General features: G+C 32.6%; 1 protein-coding gene across 3 annotated transcripts; it reads left to right on the plus strand.

The window, feature by feature from the left end:
* The first annotated feature begins 9767 nt into the window (after positions 1 to 9767).
* On the plus strand, positions 9768 to 15813 carry LOC114401243. Of its 3 annotated transcripts, none has more exons than XM_028363707.1 (6): positions 9768 to 10232; positions 10966 to 11776; positions 11888 to 13278; positions 14132 to 14542; positions 14990 to 15216; positions 15439 to 15813. In XM_028363707.1, the coding sequence occupies exons 2-6, from the start codon at positions 11607 to 11609 to the stop codon at positions 15694 to 15696; spliced, it is 2457 nt and encodes an 818-aa protein (XP_028219508.1). In that variant the 5' UTR covers positions 9768 to 10232; positions 10966 to 11606; the 3' UTR covers positions 15697 to 15813. The 3 variants fall into 3 exon arrangements, with proteins under 3 accessions (XP_028219508.1, XP_028219509.1, XP_028219510.1); XM_028363708.1 differs by having other exon boundaries at positions 11422 to 11776; XM_028363709.1 differs by lacking the exon at positions 10966 to 11776 and having other exon boundaries at positions 9770 to 10232.
* Positions 15814 to 20790: the final 4977 nt, after the last annotated feature.

The raw sequence follows: 20790 nt of genomic DNA on the forward strand, positions 1-20790 counted from the left end.
TTTGAACCCTAAGGGAGGCTCTTGGGATGATGGGTGAAAGGATGAATGGAAAGGGTGGATCATCATCGTCATCCTCATCGCCTAGTGTGAACCATCCAGGGAGAAGGTTTTGGAAATGCCCACACTGGAACGTAAGCAAATGCCGATTAAGTGTTTTGTTTTGGATTTTACTTTGTTGCATTGCTAGTTTAATTGGTATTGTGTTGTAGGAATCAAGTTCTAGCAAAAAATTTCAATGGATTGGTGATATTGAGACTGGCAAAAATGTTTTTGTAAAAGGGAGTGAGTTGGTCCGGTATGTTCAGGAAAATGAAGAGTCAAAGTTGAAACTTGCTTCATTAAGGGAGGAAGCTACAACAAATGCAGAAGAAATAACATATTTGAGGAAAAAAAATTGTTGCACAAGAGGAATAATGTTGTGCATCCTCAACTGAAGTTGTAGAGTTGAAGAGTAAAATTGGAAGGAAATAAAAAAATCTTGCTGGTGAAAGGAATATAGTGAAGCTATTAGGTTTTGTAGTTCTTTGGATGTTCATTTCTTTACTAAGCATTGTAATTGCAATTAATGTTGGTGGTCATAGAAGGAATTGATTTTCGTTTGTGTATTGGTAGGTTTTTGGTAGTTGTCTTCTTGAGTTTGGTTGGTTGGTAGGTTGAGATGTAAGTCTTGAAAAGTAATTATGATGTGAGTTTATGATGTGTTAAAGTTATATTGTACTGATGCTTAATTTTAACTGTGGACCTCTTATTGATTTGTGATCTTTTGTACTGGCTTACTAAGCCCAACAATGTTAGGTATTGATGCAATCCTCCCAAGGAAGGGACCCATCACCAAAGCCATGACTAGGAGACTCCAAAAAGATTGGGCCAGAGATACGGGAGAAGGCCTTAGGGTTCTCATGAGCCTTAGGGTAGATGTTGGGCCCATGGACTACGTATGAGTCCACTTATCTTTGTACATATTAGATTAGGGTTTCATTATTTTTGGGCCTTGTATTTAGGACTCCATAGTGTAGGGAGGGTATCCTAGTAATGTAGGATTTTTTAGCCCTTGTATTTTAGGGCACCTAGGCTAGTTTTTGTATTAGGGGTAGTTTTGTAATTTCACATGCATTAAGTGCACTATTTGATGTGTGTTGGGAGAGAAATTTAATTGAATTGGGAGAAGCCCAATCCAATTAAATTTTGGACCATCCTAAGGGGGAGGTGAGCATTTGCTTGCTACACCACATTGTTACATCATATAGTCATACTTTGTGCATATCCTTCATGCTTTACATGCCTCATGACACCTAAGCACACTTAATGGAGAATCTTGGACTTGATCTTGGATTAGTGGGCTAAACCATAGCTAAAATTCACTAATCATAATTAGTGAATTTTTGACTCCACAAATTCTAATTCAAATTCAAGTGAAATTTGAATAAAAATTCAAATTTCCCTCCAATTTTGTGTGATACTTAGGCTATAAATAGAGGCCTTGTGTGTGAATTTTTCAACTTTGATCATTTGTGAAATTACACTTCAAAGTTTAGACCTCATTTGAGGCATAAATTTCGTGCCCCCTCTCTCCCTCTCCCTCCACTCATCTTCTCCTACCTTTAAGTTCGTATCCATGACTTTCAATGGTAGTGAGCTTGTTCTTGACTCATCTTCTCCTTGAAGTAGCGTCTCCAATCACTTTTCCTTCTTCTCCATTCCACTGTCATTTATCTTCAAGAAGCAAAGGACTTCATTGATGAAGAAGATCCAAAGCCTACAAGCTCTACATGGAGCTACATCAGGTATTAGGTACTTTATTGGAACCAAAAAGAATTTGACGTAGTAAAATGAAAATGAATTTGAGGTAGTAATATGAAGATGGTTTCTTTTCTAGGTACTGGGATGAAAACAAACAAAATTTTAGGTACTAAAATGAAAATGTTTTATTTTACAGGTACTTCGAGGTTAAAAAAAATAAATTTGAGGTAGTAAAATGAAAATTGGTTATTTTGTAGTTTCCATTATTTAAGTGCAATTGTTTCAATACTTTTTTTTGTCGTGCTATTTTCATTCATTGAACACTTGAGTGTGTTATTGTCTACTTCAGCATTTGTGACAATTTATATTTAGCAAAAAAGATATCAATATATTAATGATAAGTGAGAGTTGTTTAATATAAGCAACATGGTCCCAAAAGGCCTAAATTAGTAGTTAATATGCCTATTGTCTAGAACAAATACACAAGAGGTTCAGTAAACTATGCACATGGTTTCAATAAAGTAAAAAACAAAGCAAGCAAGATTCCCATGCCCCAAAATAAAATTCTCACACCCCACTACAAAAGTATTTCACATAGTCTTATTTTTGTCCATTTGTATCTTTAATTGATGCGCCTAGCTTGGCTTGAGTGGCAGCAAGTCCAATTCCTAGCTCAATATTCTTCTCAATAGTTGGTAGTTGGTAACCTTTATGTTTTTTGCTTGTTGTTGGTGCCTTGCATTTAGGATCAAGTTTATGTACTTTTCATTGACAACAGTGTTGTGCCCACAGTGCCCCTACAAATTTGAAATTTGTGAAAATTAATGCAGTACAAAATTAATGTAGTGACATTGATGCAATTAGTACCGTTGTGTGCCTATTTGTAGGTTTGGACTGTTGTTGTTGTTGAGGACCAACAACTTTTCTTATAGACTGTTGCACACCTTTTCCCTACAAAATTAAGTTACCAAATTAATCTATATGAAGTGTCATGTTGTATGTTAAGCATGTATGAAAACTTTACCTTATTGTTTGTGTTTGAACATTTGATTTATGTGATGCCATTCTTTTGATGCTGAATCTGAACTCCAGCAGGCACACCCTCATTCCCAGCCTCAACAATATTGACTTATTGAGTTTGACCTCTAGCAAGTGCACCTTTATTTCCACCCTGAGCTGCTCCTCTAGTGCCGACCTCTGCTACTCTTCTAGTGTCACCATTGATTACATTGATTGGTCCAAACTAAACTCCAGCAGCTGCACCTTGAGTTGCACCCTCAGCTACTTCTTCAGCAGCTCCACTAGGTTCTTCATTTTCTTCTTCAGGTACTACTGGAGGTGGCAATGGACACCTCTTCATATTATGACCTATTGCTTGAAATTTTCTTCATTTATATGGAGTTGGGTCCCTTCTTAGCCTAGTCCTGTTAGGGTACTCACCAAGCTCTCTCCTTCTCAATTTCTTTGGTCTACCATGACCATTTTTGTATTTTGGTGGTTAAATCTCATCAAACTCTGTAACTGGCCACATATCCATACCATTAATTGATGTCACCTTATGGTCGTAACAAACACCATATGTTTCCCTTGAATAATAATTATTCACATAATCCACAACCTGAAAATTTATGAATTGTATGACAGCCATTGCATATCTATAAGACATGTCAACCAATCCCCATAAGTTACATGAACAAGTCTATTTGTTTATGCCAATAATAAATTTCTCACCAGAATGTAGATGAGTGACTTCGAAATCTCCACCTCCTCCCCAAGAGGCTACAAAATTCTCCGACTTTTCAACCTCCCAGTCCAACCTTTTTAGAGGCTTAGGCATCACCTCACCTTTGTAATTTTTCAATTTGTCTCTAAGGATTGCAAACCTATTCATGAGGTACATTCTAATCCATTCACACAAGGTGTATAGTAACTCATGAAAATAATCAAAAAATATCAGCAACATAATAAAGTACAATCCAGGTGTATAGTTTTTTACCTTCTATTGATCACTAATGAACACCCATTTGTCGGTTTCAACATGACCAATATCCTCGAACAACAGATGCAGAAACCATCTCCATGTTTCCTTGGTCTCTGTTTCTACAACTGCAAAACAATAGGCATGTATTGGTCATTCAGATCTGTGTCAACAACAATCAACATTTGTCCTCCAAACTTTGATTTTAAATGACATCCATCGACACCAATTAAGTGTTTGGCCCTCCATGCCTTGGACAATGTAATTCCAGTTGAGTAGTTAGCCCTTATGTCACCAATTATGTCTTTTATAGACATGTCGACATATGTTGCCTTCATCTTGTTGACTGAAGACTTTGGCCGTCCGGGTAGACTTAACACTTGTATTATTGAAAACCCTCCCATATGTGTGTTTAGGCTGTAAGGTATTAAGCCTATATGTGTCAGTCTGACCTACCTTACTGACATATACTAGATACTCAGTGCAATGCTTGCACCTTTCTCTTGCTCGTTTCTTATCATTGAAATAAAACCTGATTTTTCTCACATTTAAAACATTGTATTCTAGTATGGCTTCTTTGAACTCTTTCAAAGAAGCAAACTCCAATCCTAACTTCCATTTAAATTCCTTACAAAGCAACTCGTTGTTGAATCTTTCATAGTTTTTCTTGAATACATCTTTATCTAAATCATTTCTACACAACTGCTCACTAGCATACCCATCTTCAATATCATTTTCAGACAAATTGGGTGACACCAAAAAACTGCAACTAACATTCAAAAAATTATGTTAAGCCCTCTTACCCCTATTAGCAGACTTCTTACCTCCACCAGTACCCTTGTTACCCCTGCCAGCAGGCTTTTTTACCCCTACCAGCAGCCTTGTTACCCATACCAACATGCTTCTTACCTCCACCAGCAACCTTGTTGCCATCAACAACTTTGTTCACTGGCATGAAATATGCATCACTCTGCATTTCACTTGGTAAGTGTAAGTTTTCCTCTTGGCTGAAGTAATCATCATATACTTCAATTAATTCAACATGTACACGTTGGTTGTTAGGAATGTCATCATCTTTATGAACAAAAATACTAGCACATGCATCATCACTTGAATCACCTTCCTCCCTCAGATTACACACCTTTTTTAAAGTCGGCCTCTTTATCGTTTATTTTTCATTCTACCAATTTCTGGAATAGGTAAATCAAAACCATCATTCAGTCCAATTGTCATTTCCTCCTCAGAGTCATCTAACTATACATCTTTCAGTGATTCATCACTATTATCTTCAAAAAAATTATCATCCACAATCGTCATTACCACCAACACATTCCACAAACAACTCTACCTCTTAATTGTTAGCAATGACATAGTTAGACAGCTTCAATGCATGATTGTCCACAGTCATCTCCTTATACTCACCATCACCACCTTTCCACCATAGCCTCATTGGTTGATCACCATATCCAAAGTCTTATTTTCAAATCCCAATTACTTCAAAGAATGACCATTTGTCAACATCTATATCAATGACACTTACAAAATTGCTCTTCCTAACATATTGCATCACAGAGTCTCTTTGAAAGAAACCACCGTGATGCAATTTTAATTTGAAACTCATGCATGCAACACATATAGAAACAATGTTTTAACTCCAAATAGTTTAAGGGAAAAAGGAGAAGAACATTATAACTTTAAAATAAAATGAAAATCATACATTTGAACCCAATTAATGGAAAGAAAAATATTTTACAACTTATTTATCCATGCAAAACTTCTATCAAATAGCATATTTCCTCCGTTACACATTACTACAAGTTAATCCAATCTCATATTTCCTCCATCACACATTGTTAGAGGCTAATTTTGCAAATTGTACCTACTTCTGCCATTAATTGCTCTTAATATATTGTCAACCATTAATCAGACCCTAATTGAACACTAATCAACCCTAACCGGACTCGGTTAAACCATAAACCAATCCTAAACAAAACCCAAAATCATTCATAAAACCCGAAAAAACCCAAATACAAATTTAATTTTTTGTCAACTTCACAAAATAGGGACCATTGCAACTCGATAATAGGAGACAAGGGGACCACTAACAAAGGGAAAGGAAATAAACAAAAGGAAAAATCACAGTACCTGCTATAGTTCAAAGACGACTCCTCTCTCATTTTTGAAGATAACAGGGACAACTAACAAAGGGAATTCGACAACACGTACACGTCAACGAAGATGAAGAAGAAGTCACATTTGTGAAGAAAGCCACTAAGAAAGGAACCACTAAGATGTAGTCACAAAATACATGAAGTCAGTACCTCGATAACACTCACAATCAGCCATTGAAGAAAGTGACTATCATTGCCAAGAAGATGAAGTCACGTTTGCGAGGAATCAACGTTTTCAAAAGACCAATCATTTTTTTTTTAAATTTTATTAATTTATATAGTAATATTATTTTTTAAAATTAAAAAATAATGATATGTACGTCTATGCCTACATGTTTAGTAACAAGATGTGATGACATGACACTCCGTCTTCCATGTCATCACTTAATGAATGTGGACTGACGGTGGGTAGTAAAATGAAATACAATTTTTTTTCAGGTACTTGATTGGAAAACAAATGAATGTTAGGTAGTAATCTAAAAATACCTATATTTCAGGTATGAAAAAGTTAATTAAGCTAAAATTTTAAAGCAAAGATTTGGGATTTGAATTTTATGGATGAAAAATAATGTGATTGAAAGAAGAAAATTTAATTCTATTAAAGATGATCAATTAGGTTTGTCAATAGAGATTAATTATCAGTAAAGTGATCAATACTTCATACCAATAAAATAAAATGATAACTAAAATATAATACGATTTTTTTCCCCCACAAAGCAGTGTTTTTCATAATTTGATTATTGTCATGGCAATAAACATGCATGCGTTTTGGTGATATAAAAAAGATATTCACAACCTCCCAAAAAAGCTCCAAACTTTAGATGAAAAAAACCGGCATCTAGATAATACTGTCCTGTTGTGTTTCTAGTGACATTCTTCACCTCCCCAAAACTCTTTTAACTTTGATAAAAATTATCTGGTAAAGATGTTCTTTCTTTAAATTCGGTTTGTAAAGTTTTCCGATAACTCTCGTTTGACTTTCATCCATGATTAATTGTTCGCAGTTAGCACCCTGATATACGTTTTTTATTCTTCTGAGTTGCACCCAAATATACGTTTTTAAAAAGAAACATACAGTTAAGAATTAAGATTAATTCAATCACATTTTAATTATGAGTTTAATAGTTGATAACGTAATATAATTTTATACCATAATTACAAATTATCATTATATAACTTTTAAAATAATTATCATAACAGTCAACAATTTTATTATATATGATGGATTGTGATTGAATGATGATATAAATTTTTTTAAAAAGTATATAACTCTTTTTTTTTTCTTTAATTATATTCAATAGTTTTCTCTAAAAAAATATTATATTCAATAGTATAAAATAATTAGTTTTATTCATCCTAATAAAACAATCTAGCAGTTCAGTACTACAACTGTACAAGGACGGAGACGGACCTTCGAGATAGACGGGCCAACCATAAAATGTTAAATTCGTCCAACAACTGTATATGAATCAAATTTAATACAATATTTATAATGATTTATGCTAAAACTTTAATTCTCAAAAGTTAAATAAATAGTCTTTAATTCTCAAATTAATTATATTTGAATCAATATAAAGGAAATGTTAATAAATCCATTTAATTGCAAATGCAATAACAACAATAAATTATAAAAGAAAAGATTATTAAAAAAGAATTATACTTAAATATTTTGGTTATGTTGGATAAAATTAATTAAAAAGTTAATTAAAAGATGAAAAATTAACGTATTAAATTATAAATATTTGATAAAATTAATTGTTAAAATAACTAAAAATAATAATAAAGTAATGATTTATTTTTAAAAAATAAGAAAAAAATTTAATAAATATATTAAGAATAGAATGAAATAAAAATATAAAAAACTACAAGGCAGAGTGTAATGTTTTAAACAATATTACTTTAAGTAGCGTTTTAAAAAATATTAAAAATTACTAATAAATTATTAAAAAAATTTACTTAAGAGTTAAATAAACTTTTCAACTAATAAAAAATTAACTATAATGTCTAGTTGAACATAATCTTTATCTAAAGGATATTATCTTTGGAACAAATATTATAAAAAGAAATTAAAATGTTTTATACAAAAAAATAAGAAAAAGATCATCACTTAAATATCATTATATCTACAATTAAACTCCAAAATAAATCTCAAACATAAATGCGTCGACCCTGGTTCAGTTTCTCCAATTTCACGTCAATTTGAGTGAGTGTACATTAAAACATCATAATATGACATATATATAGTTAGTTGAACTGTATATTGTATTTGGGTAGTACATACTTATCACGATCCATAGCTACCATTTTCTTTCGTACGCCACAAAGAGCTATAGTTTAACAAATGTATGTCACATTCTCTCCGTAATAGCCCCATGCTTGCAATTTATTAAATAAAGTGGAGCATGTAGATTAACGATAATGAACTGATATAAAAACAAACAAATCATAAGAACGTCCTATTCTTCTGAGTCCTTATAAAAATGTCCTATTCTTTTCATTTTTCAAGTCTTAGTTTACAATATTAAGCATGCCTGTCTTAATGAAATTTGAAGCTAACTTTTTCATTTGTAGAGACGCTGCTACACTCCAAATATTCATTCTTTCTCAGGTTTTGGTTCGTTAGTGTGATCATGAATATAATAATATTAATATTATTTAAATATAATTTTGATTCATCTATTTTATTTAATTCGTAATTTTGATTCTTCTATTTTAAAATTGAGACATTTGATCTTCCTATTTAAAAAAATTCGTAATTTTGATTATGATATTTTAGAAAATTTGTAATTTTGGTCTTGTATTTTAGAAAATTCATAATTTTGATTTAATATTTAATTTTGCATACAATTTATTTCTTTCATTTCTTGTTTGTAATTAATTAAATTACATCTATTTGTAATTTTGATTCTTTCATTTGATCTTCCGATTTGTTGTGGTTAGGAGGAGAAACTCTACTAAAAGTGGTCAATCAGATTCTTGGATGAAAATTAGGGGTGTTTACTGACAGGTCGATTTTGGCCAAATTTAGGACCCAACCCAATCAAATTTGATCGGTTTGGTTCGATTGGATTTTCATAATTCTTTTGAAACTCAACCCAATCCAACTCTTTCATGAACAATTTGATTTGATTCGGGCCAACGGGTTACCCATTTAAATTTAATCTTTTTTAGAACTATTATTTTATATCATGATTCATTCAAATATCCAATAAAATTAACACAATATTATCAAATATATGAAAGTAGTAAAATTGATTCATTTAATATCATCAACATAATATTATAAAGTAGACTAATACAAATTAAAACAAAATATTTTTTAACAAACTTTACTATAATAGTCTACATCACAACTAATTTCTTGCCACCAAATTTGTTGCAACCAGATTTGTTATAATCAAATTTGTTGCAACCAAATTTGTTGAAACAAATGAACAAAATATGATCCATTAATATTATAAACATGACATGAAAAATAAATACAAAAAAGGTGAAACAAATAATAATGTATTTAAAAGTAATACTTTAAGAAGTTCTAACACTAGTAGTTCAAATACTTACAGTTCCAACACTTGGAGTTTCAATATTCGTAGTATTTAAAGCTAAACTAAACTCTAAAAATTTTGATCAGCTTTGACCAGTTTGATTTGGTTTTGATTGGATCTATAAATCTAAACCCGTGATCCAATCCATATATGAACGGTTTTAATCGGTTCAGTTCAATTTTGACCTAAATACATAAATGACCCAACTCAAACTGTTCGAATTGGTTTGGGTCAATTCGGATTTGTGGGTGACCTTGAACATTCCATTGGAAATTTGTCATTAAAAAAAATTAATAAATATTTGGTATTAATGTATATCAAAAATAATTTTTTTGCATTCTCCAAATAACAGGTTAAGTAGGTCTGGCATGAAAATGGGGAACTCCATTTCTGGTGCATATATATAAGGCCTAATTTGCACTCGTCTAGTGTTTTGTTTTTGGGGCGTACAATGACAACTCCGTATTAATGTATATCAAAAATAATTTTTTGCATTCTTCAAATAACAGGTTAAGTAGGCTTGGCATGTAAAGGGGGAACTCTATTTCTGGTGCATATATATAAGGCCTAATTTGCACTCGTCTAGTTTTTGTTTTTGGTGCGTACAATGACAACAGCTATCTCAGCTTCATATGATGATTTGTTGTGACTCAAACAATTGGTGGGGCTTGAGCTTCTGCCATAAAACCTCAAACTTCCACAGTTTTTTTTCTCCTTCTTTTTCTGCTAACATTAGCAAGAGATTGCTTTACAGAATCGGTGGTGCTTCTTCCAACTCTTGAGTTGAACCCCAACAAAGTAAGTGAACTTCTAACATGCAATGCTTTTTCAAATAACTTTTCTGTTTGATTTCTTTGTGTAAATCCATGAGTCATGGTGTTCAATTTTTATTTTTGTTTTTCTGAATCTACATTTGAGAGTGAGGAACTAATTTTTGGAGATATTAAAATTCATTTGAGGACAATCTCTCTCAACATAGGAGTACGCAAAAGTTGTAGGATATATTAGTATCAAAAGGGATGAGAAAATATTCTTAAGGACTAATTAAGATATAGGTAATAAGAAAAGTGCAAAAGTAGTGTCAAAGTATTATAGAAGGAAAATATTGCAAATCCCATTTCATTTATAGCAGAAAAAAAAAATGAAAACTTGGTTTCCACGGATGGCTTTTGGTCTTATCAAGGTAAAAATTAATTAGCAAATTTTAAAGTTTACGTTGAGATAGGTAATAAGAAAAGTGCACAAGTATTGTCAAAACATTATAGCAAAAACAAATCTTCCAAATCCCATTTCATATATTACAGAAAAAAAATGCTAACTTGGTTTCCACTATCCAGAGATGGCTTTTGATCTGATTTTGGGAAAAAAAATCCTCTTAATTTTTAAACATTATTTTCCTAACTAGCAAAATTTAAACTATACCTTTCTACTAAAATAAAATTAAGTGTGCGGAGTGTTGAATGCGTATGTGCTGGGTAAGTAGCATTTTTTCTTCTTACGTCAATTCATCATTCATGGCTTCTATTTGCAGGTGGGGTTGGCTTTTTTTTTTTTTATCACAAAAGGGTACTCTAACACTATTTCACCCAATAAGTTGACCCAAAAATCCAAGAAGAAGAAGAAGAAACCTTCAACTTTGCCAACACTTCCAACAAAACATTGACTTCCCGAATCCTAAACCAACGACTGAGCCCAACCTAAGAAAACCAAAAGAAAAAAATGTGACACAAATTGCCACAAAACCAAACATAATCGCAATATCAACCAACCTTCGCTATCTCAAGTCCCTAGCAGTGGCATCTGAAACGTGTCAAGCCAATAGTACACAAAAAATGTACCACAAAAACTGTTACACAAAATCCAAACCGTTCGTACTAAGTTTCCAATTTGACCAAATGAGATTCTTATTCATTGTGCAAATTGCAAAACCCTCTTGTTGCTTTTTTTCCTTGTACAAAATATATGCCTAATCTCGCATATTATTTAGGACCAAATATGCCAAGCAAGATATTATTCTGCCACTGATTTGGGTGTGCACTATTGCAAGGAATCCTTTGATGGGGAAATTTTCTTGCTCCCAAGTTTCCTTCTTCTCCTTATAACGTGGTTTGAAATCTTGTGGAAGTGATGGCAAAAAAAAATTAGTGGTGGAGTGGGTTTGGTGTAGCATTGATGGGTTCTAGAAACCTTGTTATGCTCAAAACACACATTGGTTCAATCAATTTGTCTTTTGCTAATGGTTTTGTGTATGAAAACGTGCTTTGGGCCTTGGCTTCTCTTTGGGTTTTCTTCTGCAACTATGTCATGTATTACTTGGGGTTGATTCTCAGATACATCTTCAGGTTTGATGAGTTTTCTCATTTGGGTTATTGTTATTTAATGGTTTTTTTTTTTTTTGGAAATATAGAAAATTGAAAAATGATGTTTTTTTCTTCCTTCTTTTCATGTTTCAGATTTCATGTAGAAGATAGGAAAAGTGAGCACTTTGTTCCACATGATCTGCTTGATCAAACCAAGAGAAATCAGACTGAAGATCCTAAGGTTGATGGAGTCGCACAAGAGTTGGCAAATTTGTTATTTCCGATCTTTGAAAATTTTCATGTAGCAATTGATGAAAGAGAAGGAGAAACAGAGTGCCCTGTTTTATTGGAGGTAGACTCTGATATAAAAATTCATCAAGATGCTAGTAAATTAGAAGGAGAAACAGATTGCTCTGTTTTAATGGAGATAGACTCTGATGTTAATGAAGATGCAAAGAAATTGGTAGGAGAAACAGAGTGCTCTGTTTTAAAGGAGAATGACTCTGATATGCATGAAGATGGTAGGAAAAGAGAAGGTGAAACAGATGAGTCTGTTTTCCTGAAGAGTGTTGCATATGTTCATGAAGATGTTAAGAAAATTGGTGAAAATGAAACAGAGAGCTCTGTTTTCTTGGAGGGTGATTCCAATTTTTCTCAAGATAATAGGGAGAAAGTTGAAGAAGAAGAAACAGAAGAGTCTATCTTCATAGATACTGACTTTGTTGAAGCTAGTAGTTTGGTAGAAGAACCAAGGATCTTGACCTTCACTTTCCAGCAAAATTATATAGCTGCAAATGCTTCTTATAATGCATTTTCCAGCACTCAAAATATTGCTAAAATGGAATTTCATGAGAAGAATTTGGAGAAAACCCTTGTTGCTCAAGAAGAAGAGAATGAGCACTGTGTTCTAGAACAGAGAAACATCACATCCAATTCCACTTCCGGTCAAATCTTTCAAATTAATGCGGTTGGTAGAAGTGATTCATCGGATGATGATCACGTTCGACACGATGGTGACGCATTTCAATCTGATTTTAGGTCAGAATCATGCAGCGGCAGCATTGATGATTCGTTAAAACATCGAATTCCGAGTTCTAACCATTCTTGTGAAGGATTTGATTTTGTAAGTCATAAAGATGAAAGAGTTGAAGACATTGAGGAAACTCAATATTCATGTGAAAGTGAAGTCTCAAACAGTCAGAAAACAAAAGAAACCATGTGGGAAGATAACTTGGATGAATCAGATTTTGATGAAGCAGAGGATGAAGATGAAGATGATTTTGAGTGGGAGCATGATGAGGTAGTGGAACAATTGAGAATGGAACTTAAAAACGCAAGACAAGGAGGGCTTGCCACTATTTTGGAAGAGGAAGAAGAAGAGGAAACAGAGTCTCCAAAAAATGTTGAGGATCTAAAGCCATTGAAGATTGAAGAGAAGATAGAATTCAAGGATCACATTATTGAAATTCAAAAGGTTTATAGGTGCTATGCAGAGAAAATCAGGAAACTTGATGTTTTGAATTACCAGACCATGCATGCAATAGGTGAGAACCAAGTTAATTAATTTTTTTATGATTTAATTACTTTCATTTCTCTGTTATACATTTGCATGCATCTCATCTTAGATTGGAGCAATTTCAATGTTCTGGCAATTTTTTAGCATATTATTTATAAATTGAAACATGGAAGTGCTCACCATAATAGCTAATAATCATTATTGATAAATCAGATATGCTGATTTAATAGTATTGCATTTCAAAGTACCATGGTGAAGTTTTTTTGACATTAATTTCATAGTTTTTTGTCGCATGTGATCTTTTCTTTTTTGTTGAGTTTTCGTCACGTATTGGAAGATTCTTTTTATTTATTTTTTTATGACTTATCAAGCTATTCGTTATGTTGCTTTTTGTTCCAATCACAAGGCCATGAAGAGTTTTCAATTCCATTCACTAAACAAGTCTTTTTCATTTGTTTCATAAGTCTACTTTCACATATACACGATTCAAATTTCAGCGATTGGCATCGGTTCTCCCATAAAGTATTTTAAAAAGATTTTGGAAACTTCAAATATTACTTTTCAACTTTGATTAAGTTGGATTACCAATATTATATTGACAAAATTATAAATTTAATCATTCATTTTCAGATTTGATCCCCAGTAATTTAATTCATAAATTTGGTCCTTCTATTTTGTAGGGAGACCAAATTTATGAATTAAATTACATGGGACCAAATCTGAAACTGGAAATAAACTGAGAGATTAAAAATACAATTTTATCTATTATATTTTAATCGAATTTTTTTTTTAAAGTGAAAGCATTTTTTTTCTTTAGCAAAATTCTTATTTTCACATTATCATGTCATTGATTAAATCACCGGCTTTGCCGTTATGTGTAGGGCTTCTTGAACTAAAAGACCCTCTAAAATTAATGTCAATCCCAAAATCAACCGTCCAAAGTGCAAAACCTCTATCTCAGAATTTGTGGCCACGCAAAGCACAAAAGCAAATATCTGACCCAATATTGAAGTTTGTCCAAGAACTGCATGGAGATTTGGAATTGGTGTACGTTGGCCAGGTTTGCCTCTCTTGGGAAATATTGTGTTGGCAACACAAGAAAGTTCAAGAGTTGAAACAATATGATTCACAATGGCCACGTAGCTATAATCTTGTGGCTGGTGATTTTCAACTTTTTCAAGTCCTCATGCAACGGTTTTTGGAGGATGAACCATTTCAAGGCCCAAGGATTCAGAATTATGTCAAGAACCGTTGTGTTATTCGCAACTTGCTCCAAGTTCCGGTCATTAAAGGTAACAAAAAATTAACTTTTTAATCTTTACAAATATAGTAAATTCTAATTTTGATCTTTTAAGAGATACTATCCTTCAACTCATAAATCATTTTTAATTATTTTAACATAATTATCTTAAAAATCAATAAATTTATCATTTACTATGAATTGTGATTGAATGATTGTTTATATTTATCATTATTTAAGAGATGAAATGTAATGTCATATCTCTATGTTATACTAGGTTATCATTAAATTATGATAGAGAATATTTTTAAAACTTTTAAAATTTATAAAAAGTAAAAACAAGCAAAAAAAATATTTCAATAGATAAAACTAAAATTTGTTATTATATTGGTAGGAACAATATATTAAACCTTAATCACAATTAAATTCTTGTTGTACACATTACAACCACATGAGATGTTATAATTATAATTAACTTTGTTCTGATTGCTTTGTTCAGATGATAATACGAAGGACAAGAAAATAATTAAGTTGGGTGAAGAGCATGCAATTGATAGTGAAAGGTTGGCACAGATCATCAAAGAGTCCATGCGGGTGTTCTGGGAATTTGTTAGAGCAGATAAAGATTATGGGAATGTGATCAAAATTTCTCATCAAATAGGAGTTGATGTCAAAGACCCAGCAATTTCAGATCTTCTTGGGAATGTTCGAACCCAATTGCAAAAGGTTACTTTCTACAAAGACTTGCAATTATACTATACGCATGTTCGGGTTGAAGTTTGAAAACTACTTAAAAGTATTTTTACTATAAAAGTAACATTTTTTTTTCATTCTTCATTTAATATATTGAAATTAACAAAAATACATTTTAAATTTTAATCCAAACATAGCCATATATGTTAACATTATTAAATCCTTACAATTTACAATTTTGGGTTAATGTTACAGAAGGAGAGAAAGCTCAAGGATATAGTGAGGAGTGGGAATTGCATAGTGAGGAAGTTCCAAAAGCACCATGAGGAACAAATTCAACTTGATGAAGAACAGTTGCTTGCTCAAGTAGGATTAAGATTGGTGTCAAGGGTGATGCACATGAAAAAATTGAGAAAAGATCAACTAATGTGGTGTAATGAAAAGTTGAACAGAATCAAATTCGATGGCAGGAAGGTCCAAGTGGAGCCTTCTTTTTTGTTTTTTCCTTGTTGATTGATTCAACTGGACCTGCCACAGTATATATATTATTGGATGTAGAGATACTTGTTTCCGCATAAAACTGAATAGTAGCATACACAAACTGGAATCTTAACAAAATCTTAGTGTATATACACACCTTTGTTAAAAAATGGATCTAGAAACCTTATAAAGAGGACTTTTTCTTCTTCTTTATAATTGTTTAAATGTCTAACTTTTAATAAATAATAATTTTTAAAAAATTATTATTTTTATGCATAAAATTAAAACTAATATTTATATTAAATGATGATAACAACAAACACATAATTAGTTTTACACAATTTTAAACTAATTATTGTAACATCCCAATTTTTCGTAAATAAATTTAAAAAGCTTTTAGTAGAAATAAATAAATAAATATAGAGCAAATAATAGGCTGAGTACCCTAGGTATAAATAGTTATGTTAAGTCAGCTGTCCTCTTTTTGGCCTCATTTTCGTTTTTCCCCTTCTCCTCTTAAAACCCTTTCTTTTTCCCGCAGCCCACCAAACCAGTCTCAGAAAAACGACGATCTCGAACCCATTCACCGATGGATCGTCGTGAAATTTGAGTATCATGTTCGCAACTTAATTCCGAACATTCTCACCGTTGGGAATTTCAAAATCATATCTGAGCTTAGAGGAAAGCCCTTCGCATTGTAGCATTTTAATTTTCCGCAGAAACCCAAAAGTGTCTCGGTAAAACTACGATCCCGGTTTCTTTAGCCGTTGGATTATCATGAAATTTGGATATGTTGTTCGAAATTCAATTCGGCACGCTTCCACCGTTGGGATTTGCGAGATAATATTCGTGGAGGGAGAAAAAGGAATCGCATGAAGACAGTACAAGTGGAGGTTTCAATCTCTTCTCCGTCTCTCTGACGTTTGAGAATTCTATCGGAGCAGTCGGAGGAATAACTGGAGGAATCTCAGGGAACCGCTAGAGATGCTGCTAACGTTGGCTGAAGACACGTGAGTCCGCTTAGAGGTAAGGGATGAGTTATTCACAATTGGGGATTAGTGAGAACATGTGTAGGGATCCTTAGAGATATCAATTGGAATGGGTTTTAGGGTGTTCTTGCAATTTTTATTTTATCCTTTTAATTATTACAGTGAATTATATATGTTTGATGAATCAGTTGATGTCCCAATGAGAAATTGCTATGAAATTAATGTGTTCTTGTGTTGAGTGTGAATCCCTTAGAAAAATTAAGGTCTTTTTATTAACGTAAATTATATTTTAAATAATATTATTCAATGACTTATTTTATACAAATTATTATCTTGTTCTAATTTTTCTACGACGATGATCAACATGTTATGTGTATATAATTATTGTAATACTAAAATAATAAATTAAATAAAATTGTAAGGTTAATGTCTAGTGGTAATTTCTTTTGATGTAATATTAAATTGATTGTTAAAGAAATTCTTTGATTAAAAACAATGTAGTTTAATTTACTATATACATATACATATATATGTTTTGTGTCATGCAAATATTATTATTGTGTGATGTGTATAAGTTATAAGGTGTAATAAGTTATTATAATGATATTATGATATTATAGTGAAGATTGAGTAGTACAAAGTTGAATGTGTCAATTTGTGAGATACATGTAAAAATGAGATGATTGATGTGATATTATGAGATGTTAAATTGTGAGCATGATATCTGATTGTGAATAAGTGTGTGTTTGACACTTGATGTGACAATAATTATGTTGTGAGCTATGAATTATACAATAACCCGACCAGTGTTATCTTGAGAAAAACGTTGATGCGCAATGTTTAAGAGAAAATGTAGGTTTCCTATTCAGGAACCAGTGTTAAATTGTAGCACAATGTGTTAAACGTGTTTGAAACACGAGTGTGAGATCGGGGGTATTGTATAATTCATGAGTAGTGCTTATAAATGAAATATGTGATGGTGGATTGTGACATTATGAGATGTGAAATTATGAATGAGTTTTGGTTATAAATAAGTGTGTGATTAACTCTTGATGTGACATTATTTGTGTTGTAAGCTGTGAATTGTACAATAACCCGACCAGTGTTATCTTGAGAAAAGTGTAAATGCGCAGTGTTAAAGAGAAAGCGTAGGTTTCCTATTTAGGAACCAGTGTTAAAGAGAAAATGTAGGTTTCCTATTTAGGAACCAGTGTTAAATTGTAGCGCAATATGTTGTACGTGTTTAAAACACGAGTGTGAGGTCGTGGGTATTGTATAATTCACAAACAGTGTCTGTGTGCTAAAATGATTTTAGGGGTTGGACCTGAATCAGGAGGGAGAGGCCCTGACGGACTCTTCGGAGTGTAGGCCTTGGGGGTCACCGGGTTTGAGTGCTCCTTTAAGCCTATGTTGATCCCATATAGTTTGAGCATTCTCGCAAAACATCGTGACCCTGACTGGTCTCCCTATGATCTTACTTAGTGAGAGTGACCTGACAAACCCATTGTGTGGTGTGTCTTGTTATGTACTCCTAAGCGCCCCAGGGTGGTTTTTCACTGACATGATACCACATTGCATATAGGCTTGAGTCTTAACATAACTGTCCCATGCGCTTGCTAATTGTTTATTATGAAATTGAGGTGTTATTATGTCTTGATCAGAGTGTGTGATTCTTGTGTAATGTGATTGATGATTGAAAAGTGTGATTGATGGATGAAAAGTGAACCTTGAATGAAAAAGTGGTGGAATTACATGAATTACGTGTAAGTAAGTTTTATTTGGTTTATATGATATGTATATCTAGTTGTCTTGTTTCTCTATTAGTTAGGAATGTGATAACTCACTCCCGGTTTGTTGTTTGTGTTTGGATCCTGTGATGATCTTGAACTTTGTGTTCGGGGGAGCAGATGACTAGGTGAACTGCGTTAAGGAATATTGTGCTGAAGGACGTCGAGACACAACGCTCTGATAGGATGTGACATTGGGGTATAGGATTTTATATTAATTCTATGAAGTCTCAGACGGCCTTGTTTGAGCCGATGACTTTGTTATTTATTTGGACAAGTTTAAAAATGATGTAGAAGGAAGTGATTGTGAACCTTTTATCCCTTTGAAAGGCTTGTATTTAAAAATGTTTTAAAAAATGCTTTTAATTAATATTTGAATTTTCATTCCTTTGTTAATATATAGATGAGGGGTAGAGGGTGTCACAATTATCACTTTAAACATTAAAAAAATAATACAATTAATTTTACACTAATTAATCTTAATCATTATTACATAACACCATACAAAAGTAATTTTATACTAATTAATTTTAAAATATATATGTATATGCATAAAAATTCTTAGGGGGCTTGGGCCCCTACCTGCCCCACTCTAGATCTATCTCTGCCGTTATAGATCATTAGATCAAAGTTGACAAATTGATGGATTATTAAATCAAATTTTGGGATCAAATTTGTTTCCATTAGCTGACTCATTCTAGTGCAAGTGAATGTGTTTGAAAACACATCCAAATCACATTCAATGGAGAAATTTAGTTTTTCAAAACAAAAATGTCAAAGCAACGTGATGGAAGTTTTTATGGGAATACCAGTTGCGTTGAGTCTGACTCCTATGCAAACACATTCTAAATCTATGTTTGTTTTGCCATTCTGATTGCACCGGAGTGAATTCCCATGCAATTTTGTTAGAGTGCTGAAAGTTATACTATCACAATTCTTAAGAAATCATCATTAAAGATTAGATAAAGCTATAAAGAAGATAAAATAACGACTCAGAAATTCTCATTGATTGATAATAATAAGTGAAAATGATTTATATAGTCCTAAGAAATATCAATCAATAAATAATAACTATTCAAGTATCAGCAACATATTATTTTAATACAAGCTAGTAAACTAGTAAAATAAAATTATAATTTATAAATTACATATTTAACTTCATTCTATATATAATCCTTCGTCCTAAATAAAACTATAATTTATTAATTACATGTTTCGTGTGTCATGGTTTACTCTTGTTGGATTATTTATTTTCTGATGGCATATTAGTGCGTTGCTCGTAAGTTGCAGCTAGAGTAACTCTGCTTTGTCACTGCAATTTTAGTATTTTACGGAACGAACCATTGGTTTTGTAGATTGAAAGGACAAGTTCTCTAATAACCCTTCATTACATAAACTAAAAAATTGGTGAATCTTTTCAAGAAGTATTATAGCAAAACATGTATCTTAGTATAGGAGGATTATATCTATATACTATCTAATAAAAGAGAAGTATCTAAAAAAGCCTGTTGTATCCTTATCTGGAATTTTGACACGTGTCACTTTTTTGGATTTTTTGTCATTTTGCCTCTCCCTTTTTTGGTACCATTTTTTGGGTGCTCCGCCACATATCGCTTTCTAATTGACGAATTTCAACTCCCCATTTAATTTCACTTAATACTCGGAACTGTCCTCGTCACGTGTCGCTTCCTGATTGACGGATTTAAACTCCTCATTTAATTCCACTTAATAATCACAACTTTCTTCTCTCTCATGCGTCGCTGTTGTTGCATTTTTCCCCTCAATCTTCTCTTTCTCCATCTTTCTCTTTCTCAATATTCTCCTCCTTTCCTTTTATTCTTTTTGTTTCTTCCTTCATGCAGGCGATTACTAGCGATTCCGGCTCCATGCACGCAAGTTGCAGCCTATAATCCGAACCGAGGACGAGTTTTTACCACAACACACTCATCTTCAGGTATTTCCTTCTTTTTTTTTATTGCAGCTTGGTATCTATTTTTGTTAACCTTCCTTTTCTCTGCGAGTATTTTCCGCTATGGCCAAAGAATTTGTGAAGGACTCTGTTCATCAAAACGGCATCGCTATCATAACCCTCGATCACCCCAAAGGTATTTTCTTCTTTCTTTTTCTTTTTCTTTCACTGCAGCTTGGTATCTAATGTTTTTTTTATGGTGTTGTTGATTTGTTGTTCATAGATGTAAATGTTTTTTGCTTTGTTTGTGGTTTTCCCTCTTATGAGATGATCCACGAAGGAGCATCCACAAGGCAAGTTTGTTAGTTTTTGATCTGCTTTTTGCATGCTTCTTTCTGGTGACTTTTTTTTTCAAAAACTGATATGTCTGATTGTCATACCC

Source organism: Glycine soja, chromosome 20 (assembly GCF_004193775.1).
Source record: "Glycine soja cultivar W05 chromosome 20, ASM419377v2, whole genome shotgun sequence".
Classification (NCBI taxonomy): domain Eukaryota; kingdom Viridiplantae; phylum Streptophyta; class Magnoliopsida; order Fabales; family Fabaceae; genus Glycine; species Glycine soja.